The sequence below is a fragment of the Pteropus vampyrus genome, unplaced genomic scaffold (genome assembly GCF_000151845.1).
Source record: "Pteropus vampyrus isolate Shadow unplaced genomic scaffold, Pvam_2.0 Scaffold98, whole genome shotgun sequence".
In the NCBI taxonomy this organism is placed as follows: domain Eukaryota; kingdom Metazoa; phylum Chordata; class Mammalia; order Chiroptera; family Pteropodidae; genus Pteropus; species Pteropus vampyrus.
Window position 1 is genome coordinate 2,766,985 of NW_011888879.1, and position 8,602 is coordinate 2,775,586.

The 8,602-nt window shown below is 35.4% G+C and overlaps 1 protein-coding gene across 3 annotated transcripts in view; it reads left to right on the plus strand.

Moving 5' to 3' along the window:
* Window positions 1-8,602, plus strand: part of CENPF (centromere protein F) — a 44,418-nt gene that overhangs the window by 6,125 nt on the left and 29,691 nt on the right. For all 3 annotated transcript variants that reach the window (XM_023533230.1, XM_023533232.1, XM_023533231.1), the window contains exons 4-7: window positions 1,074-1,195; window positions 1,627-1,718; window positions 3,274-3,565; window positions 5,272-5,474. In XM_023533230.1, coding sequence (XP_023388998.1) covers window positions 1,074-1,195; window positions 1,627-1,718; window positions 3,274-3,565; window positions 5,272-5,474 — 709 coding nt within the window. The remainder of the gene's footprint in view (window positions 1-1,073; window positions 1,196-1,626; window positions 1,719-3,273; window positions 3,566-5,271; window positions 5,475-8,602) is intronic.

An 8,602-nucleotide genomic window follows, 5' to 3' on the forward strand; every position in this document is an offset into this window, starting at 1 on the left:
CCAAATTCTGAAGATTGAGTAAAAAAGTAAAACGTCTTAATATTTTATTGATTATAAGTTGAAATGATAGTATTTTGAAAATGAGTTAAATAAAATGTTAAGATGAAATTCACTGATTTCTTGTTGCTTTTTCTCGCGTGAACAGAACGTTTCTATCGGACAGTGCTGTTCCCTAGTGTGAGTCCAAATGTGATGTTTCGATTTGCCAAGTAGTCCATTTCAGCTCATCCATTTCGTCTTTCTTCCCAGATTGAATTTGGGGCTGGGAGCAGCTGGGGTGCTCAGGCGCTTTCTTCACTGCTTCTTTCACTCCCTGCTTCGGGGAGGTGAACGTCATTGGCCATTCTGATAGGGTGTTCATTTCTCGTGTCAATCTAAAATCGGACTCATTAGAGACTTGTAAGAATTGAATCCTCGTTTAACTTTGGTTGTTTGATTCTGACAGGTCTCCAGAACTTAAATGGTAGGGATATTTTGTACATGTATACAACATGTCGCTTACTTTCCCCATGTCTTTGTAACCGTTTCCAGCTATATCTTTTCTAGGTTTATTGTGTTAACTTGATGTTCATATCTGTGTTTTTAAAATGTCAAAATACATGGTATGTATATCATGTCTGCTTTTATGACTTTTGACATCCAGTTTTGTGATTTGAGCCCGTGCTTCAGGGATACCAGTTTTTTCCCGAAGTTTCTAAAGTTCTGGGTTCTTTAATATCCCTGTGTCTTTCTTTGGCTTAGAATACAAAATTTGCTTGGAGTGAATCCCCAGCCTCCCATCTCTTTGTACTATAGTGGGTATTGCAGATATCTATTATAACCTTTATAACAATTGTAATTATTGGTTTATATCTGTTTCCCTAACTAGAATGAGGTCCTTTGAAGATGGGGGGCTGAGTTTACGTCTGACACATAAGTTAGTTCTTTTTAAAAAGGTCTGTTGGGTAAATGAAATGGTAAGAATTCTTGGTCGGTTTTTTCGTAAGCTTATTACTCTCTAGGAACGTATGGTGTTGGTATTCTGTAGCTTTTGTTCTGATTTGGCATCATCCTCCTGGGCCTTTTTCTGACAGGTGTAAATCTGAACTTGAAAGAAGTCAACAAGCTGCACAGTCTGCAGATGTCTCTCTGAATCCATGCAATACACCACAAAAAATATTTACAACTCCACTAACGCCAAGTCAGCATTATAGCGGTAAGGATTTTCCCCTTTATGTGAATAGCCTTTTTATTGAAATTTTAATTCTGCCAAAGGAATTAATTCAGCTTTGAATGCAACATCTAATTTGGGAATTTAAGAAAGTGCATTTACTTGTTTTATACATTTGTATATCTGTTGAACTATGTTGAATCATCAGGTTAAGCCTTTAAACTTCTCACTTTATCCTTCTATGATATGATATGTTTCAAAAATAAATCAACTTCAGAATATTCAAAACACCTATGTTTCCATGTGTTTTGATATTCGAGTAATTTGGTCAACATCTGTTGCCTTAACTAAAATATTCTCTCCCGGTATACCAAGATACATATTTCTAGACTATCTACTGTCATGATTATTACTTTATGAACTCTGTCATTATATCAATGATTGACATAAAACTACATCTCCTTGTCTGTGTTTAGGTTCCAAATACGAAGATCTAAAAGAAAAATATAATAAGGAAGTTGAAGAACGAAAAAGATTAGAGACAGAGGTGAAAGCCTTGCAGGCCAAAGTAAGTTAATTGTGGGCCTTCTAACAGCATGCAGGTGGAGACGTACTGTGAGATAAGATAGAACAGAGTCAGAGAAAAACCTGCCTTACTTGCAGTTGGCACATCGGTGACGATATTTAATTTAAAAATAGGTAAAGAGTGAGTAAATAGAGTGGGGAATTTATCCCTGAATGTTAAACATCCACTGAATTCCATGAAAACTGTAGCAACATAATTATTTCCCTGTTGAGATATAATAATAAGAAACATATTTGGAGAGGGTAGAACCAGTCATTCCTGACACTCCAGCTTTGGAGGAAATTGTTTTATATTCTGTTCTTCTGATGGACTGTGGTCCTTGTTACCGAGAACGTGGGGTTTGAGGATCTTTTTATGAAGTGTTTATTTCAGAGGAGAATATCATCAATGTAATCTCTCCAGTTCTTTTAAATAAGTTGCTGACAACAGTTTTAAAACTCCATTTTGACATGGGTAAATAAGCAGAGAGAGAGGTAGGTAATTTGAGGTCAACAAAATAAATAAAATACATGTTTTGGAAACCTCTGCTTCTAGTTTAGGAACTGACCCTGAAAATACCTGTTATCTACAGAATTGTCCTTTACCATTTTTGGTGTATTTCTACTAAACATAAGAACTTGGAGAGATGGCAAAATTTAGCAAATAGTTTAAAGCTGAATTTATAAGTAGATACCTTTAATATTGAGGATCAAAAGTACCTATTCGAGATTTAACAATTTAAATTCTTTTTGTGCCTTTAATCCTTGTTTTGTGGTCACCAAGATTTTGATATAGCAAAGGCATATTGCTTATCAAGGTGAATAAAAATTAATAATTCCTGGGTTTGTCCTAGAAACATGTGCTTCATTATCCAGGTCAGTCACTGGTACCAGTCCTGCTTGGCTTTGGTTTCTAGAGTTTGTGGAGAATGTGAGTCTCCATAAACATTAAACCTCCCTGTGGCAAGAAACATACTTACTAAAAAAAAGATATAATGCAGCATCTATAACCATGTCTTTGTCAGAATGGAGGCAGAAAGAACAACAAAAGGATTCAAAGCAGTAGAAAATCCGCAAATGTATATTACATAACATAAAAATACCTTATATGACATTTTTGGGGGGAGTGGTATGGTTCAAAGTGAGATTCTTGAAAGAGCTTTTTAGGTTAATATTTAATTTTGATTCTCTTTGTGTAAAGCTGCAGGAAGAGGTGACCAAAGATGGGCAAAGGAAAATCAAATTCCAGAATTCAAAATGAGAGCAAATACTCCATGTGTGTTTAATGGAGTATTTGAGGGATGCAGAATAAATACTGAGCCCATTTGAAACAGATTGAGCCCCAGCGATAATGGCTTAACCCTTTAATGCTGAGATCCAACCATTAGAAAATCTCACTAGATATTGGGGCTTCACGGTTCCCTCAACTTGATGAATGGTCTTTCTTGGTACGGAGTAGAAGTGTTAACTTCGTGGCATGGCTTTATGTTCTATTTGAAAAAAAGTAGTTTCGAATATTGTGACTTCTAAAGGGCTTTAAAGAGTTTCTGTCTTTGCAGAGAGCAAGCCAGGCTATTCCCCAAAACACCATGAATCACCGGGACATTGCCCGACACCAGGCCTCATCGTCTGTGTTCTCATGGCAACAGGAAAAGACCCCAAGTCGTCTTTCATCTAGTGCTCTGCAAACTCCGATCAGGAGAGATTTCTCTGCATCTCACTTTTCTGGGGAACAAGATGTGACTCCAAGTAGATCAACTTTGAAAGTAGGGAAGAGAGATGCTAATAGCAGTTTCTGTGATAATTCGAGCAATTCTCATCTTTTGGATCAATTAAAAGCCCAGAATCAAGGTGATTTCTTGAGCTAAATTAAGTTTAGATTTTCTTGTGATAATTTCGGAGGTAATTCCTGACATTTTCAGTCCTAGAAAATGCTTATGTGTTTTGTTAGATAGACATCAGCGGTCAGCATTCCAGTCTGGTGATGTGTAATTCTGTCTTTTCGGCGAGAAAAGATATCACAGTTTTGGAATGTACCTTTACTTGTACTAAAAAGCTGGTGCCCTGCAGCCTTCAAAAGGAGGATGAGTGCTGTCAGCATTACAGGTTTATGTAATCATTTAATTTGCCAATGTGCTCGTTTTCCCTTGCAAAGTAATTTTGTTGTATTACCGGAGTCCCTTTTCAGAGTCCTGAGAAAATGCAAAAAATCAAATGCATAAAAATCAAAGACAGATTTTCTTTTGGAAAAGTATCTCCAAATTTACCAGCATAAACTGTCAGAGCCAGGAGCATTTCTGTAAAGGTTTGGGAAAACGAAACCTAATTAAAATGACTAAACTTAGACAAATAGAAATCCCTTAGTCAAGAGTTTTAAAATATATTTTGAAGATTTTAATAGGACAGAGCATTTGATTATACCAAAGAAAATAACAATAATTAGATTTGAAAGAGAATTTTTCACAGTGGCTGGTACATGGATATAATATGTATATGTGACGGATATATACATATTACATATATATGAAATATATATATAGAGAGAGATAGATAAAATTTCATCCTTTCAAGTAAAGGCTTTTTATTTTATCCCACTGTTTTCATTTCCTTGGTCAAGAACTAGGGGAAAGTAGCAATTTGGATTTACCAGTATTTCTGTTGGATTCTAACAACACATAATCTGTTCTATAACAACAACAACAACGACAACAGAAGTAGAATGAGTGGCTTTGACTTGTCTTTCCAGAAGCAGGATAAGTTGGTTACAGCTGACAACCCCCAATGCTTTTCATCTGGCTCCTTTTGTGCTCCGTGGAACAGGCCTGTGTTCTGGCTGGTCTGGGCCAGAGGTGTGGCATATGTGTCTGCAGAACAACTTTGCTCTGCGTTGCCAGGCTGTCCATATGGGAGCAAACCTGTAACCTTGGCTGCCGTACCATACTGCAGCTGACAGCCAAGGGTACCAGGTGGTGCTTTGGAATCTGCTCTGCAAACTATGATAATTTCCAGTGCTATGATATATTGAAAATCACCGTCAGTGTTCGCTGGTGAGAGCTGTCACACTGCCAATGCCGTTGGAACCAATATTGTGTGTATGTGGGGAAAAAAAAATTATTGTTAATTTTGGCAGTATAGGAGATTCACACTGTCTTGATCGTTACTAGAGGTAAAGCTACCCAAGAATATGGGAGGGCAAATTTTTCACTGTTTATCATTTATTTGCAATGATATGGGCACAAAACAAATATTAGTCTGCTGCTGTATAAAACCAAGTGGTAATTTAAATAGGAGTGTTATATATGATGTACTTTTTGCAGCCTCAGTTAGATAATAGTCATGATTTTAGAAACTTATTTTTCCCTGAGTTTCTCTGTGATAAGTTTGTTTCCCCTGCTTTCTGTAGGGTATTCGAATAGAAATAACAATAGAGACTAACCATCGACATTAAGTTCAATTAAAGGAGCTTCTGTGTGTAATGTAAATGGTATATTCTGAATTTAGTTGTAATTTTTTTTGTGAAAAATACACTGAAATGTGGGTTTTGTTTGTGATTTAAGACCTAAGGAGCAAGATTAGTGAGTTGGAACTGCGTCTGCAAACACAAGAAAAAGAAATGAAAAGCCAAGTGAATAAATGTCAAGAATTACAGCTCCATCTAGAGAAAGCGAAAGTGGAATTAAATGAAAAAGAGAAAGTTTTGCATAAAAGTAGAGATGAACTAGTGAGGATGACAGCGCAGTATGACCAGGCATCAACCAAGGTACTTGACTTTTCATGAGTTGTTGAAAATTTTCTTTTTTTTTTTTTCCTATGCAATTCTTTGGAAAGTACTTTACACTTAAATTTATGAAGGAAATGTTTGTAATGAACCTTATTAATACATCAGGCAGTACTGATGCTGTCAAACTGGTAAGTTCTTTTAGAGTGGGTAGGTCAGGGGTCAGTTCTGGACTGCATGTTTTCCCAGCCCAGTGACAAGTTCACTCTCTCTTCCATCTCAAAGGGTGGGAAAATGTGCTCCGGCCATTTAGTCCTAAGGCTCCAATTAAGGCCAAGCTTCTCAGCCGTCTGTGTCTGTGTGTGTGTGTGTGTGTGATGTTGTTTCTCAAGCTCCAACTTGCCTCTTTTTTCTATTATTCATTCATTGACTCATTTTTGACAAATATTGATTCACTGCCTACTACACACATATCAGGCACTATTCTAGACCTGTGGCTGGAGCAGTGAGGAAACGGGCTTCATCCCCATGGAGCTGTAACAGATAAAGAAGTCACGTAGATAGAATGGTATATGGAGACAAGTGTAGCAGAGAAGGAATTCTCTTCTAGGCTCACCCGTGCTCATTTGCTGTTTCCTGAACATAACCCACATCTGGGCCCAGTGTTTTGCCCCCATCTGCCTTTCTGCTTGGCACACCCTCCTCCTGGCATACTGTCGAAGTGTTCCTCATTCCGTGAGCTTCATCCCTCACCTAATGCAGTGAGATCTTTTCTCCTGGCATCTCCTTAAGACCTTTTCATTGTTATTATGTTATTATGTGTGAGAGCCCTGTAGTTCCCACACTTGGCTAACTCAGCATCACTGAGAACTTTGCAAACTGAATCCTGTTAGAACTAAGGAATTAACCTTTAATAAGCTCTAGATATTTCTAAGGCAGTAGGTAAAAAAAACCACTGTATCTCCTATTAGCTACCTGGAGGCAGACTTTTTCTTCTTTTAAAACTTACTCTTTGTAAGATAATTGTAGAATTATATATAGTTGTATAAAATAATACCTTGTTAATATGGCGAATTACATTGATTGCTTTAAATATTTGAATGAGCTTTGCATCGTTGGAAAAAATCTGATATGGCCATGGTGTATAATTCTTTTTGTATATTTCTGAATTTTATTTGCTAATAATAATTCGTTAAGAATTTGTGTGTCTATATCATGAGGATTATTGGTCAGCTATTTTCTCTTTTTGTAAACTGTCTTTAGTATTTGTATCAGAGGTAATATTAACTTCATAAATGAATTGAAAGTGTTCCTGCCTGTTCAATTTTTGAAGAGATTGTGTAGAATTGGTGTTATTTCTTCTTTCATTTGGTGGAATTCTCCATGAAGCTATCTGGGCCTGGCGGTTCCTTTTTTGGAAGTTTTAAAATTGCTAATTCAACTCTTAAAATAGTTATATGGCTATTAAAATTATTTCATACAGGATGAGGGGGGATAGTTTGTGTTTTTAGAGGGAATGGTTCATTGCATTTAAATTGTCTATGTAGAGTTGTTTGTAGTATTTCATTATTCTTTTGAAATCTGTAGGTCAGGTGATATCTCTTGTTTGTTTATGATATTTGTCTTTTTTTCTTTGTCAGTCTTACTAGAGGTTTGTCAGTTTTGTTGATCTTTTACTGATCTTTCGTTCATTGATTTTTTTAAAAAAAATTATTTTTCCGTTTTCAGTTTTATTGATTTTTTGCTTTTATTTCCTTCTGCTTGCTTTGGGTTTATTTTGCTCTTTTTCTAGGTTGTTGAGGTAGTAAGCTTAGATTATCGATTAGAGTGTTTTCTCATATAGTCATTAATGCTATAAGTTTTCATCTCATTACTGCTTTAACTGTTATACGCATTTTGATATATTGTATTTTAATTTTTATACAGTTCAATGTATTTAAAAATTTTTTTCTTGAGACTTCCTCTTTTTAACCCATGGATTATTTAGAAATATCTTGTTTAGTTTATAAGTGTTTTCCTCTTTCTGTTAAGTTTTTTAGTTTGACTCCATTGTGTTTGGAGAACATACTCTATGATTTCAATTTTTTTTTTTTTAAATTTGCTGAGGTTTTTTTTTTATAGCCTAGGATATGGTCTATCTTGAAATAAGTTTCATGGGCACGTGAAAAATAAATGTATTGGTCGGAGTGTTCTAAAACTGTCATTAGTTCCTATTGGTTGATGGTGTTGAATTCTTCTATATCCTTCCTGATTTCCTGTCTAGTAGTTTTGATGATTGAGAGAGGGATGTTGAAAGTCTCTCAAAATTGTCTATTTCTTCTTTCAGTTCTATCAGTTTCGCTTCATATATTTCATAGCTCTGTTTTTTGGTTCATGCATATTTAGGTTTTCTATGTCTTCTTTGTAGATTTACCCTTATTATATGATATGGCTGTGTCACTGGTAATTTTCTTTACTCTGAGGTCTACTTTATCTGATAGTAATAGAGCCACTCAAGCTTTCTTTTGATTAATGTTTGTATGATGTATTTCTTTTCGTCTTTTTACTTTCAGGCTATCTTATATTTAAATGAGTTTCATGTGGACAGCAGATAATTGGGTATATTTTTAAATTCACTCTTCCACTACCATCTTAACTAGCCTATTTAGATCATTTACATTTAATGTAATCATTAATAGGTCAGGGCTTAAGTTTGCCATTTTAATTTTTGTTTTCTATTTCTGTTTTTTATTTGTTTTCTTTTTTCCTGACTTCCTGTGGGTTGCTTGAACATTTTATATAATTCTATTTTGATTTATAGTGCTTTTGAGTATATCTTTGTAGAACTTTTATAGTGATCTAGGTCTTACATTATACACACACACACACACACACACACACACACACACACACACACACACACACACACACACACACACACACACACATAGAATTTATGGCAGTCTATTGGTGTCATTTTACCAGCTGTAAGGAATTATAGAAAATTTACTTCTTTTCATCCTTTTATCTTCCTTTATTTATAATATAATTTTAAGTTTTCCTTACAGTTAGAACCACATCAGACAGTGTTAGAATTTTTGCATCAACCATCAAAACATAGTTAAGAAAACTGAAGAAGAGAAGGAAACACCAGTGTTGTTGCTTATCTTCCTCTTCCTTCCTGATTCTTT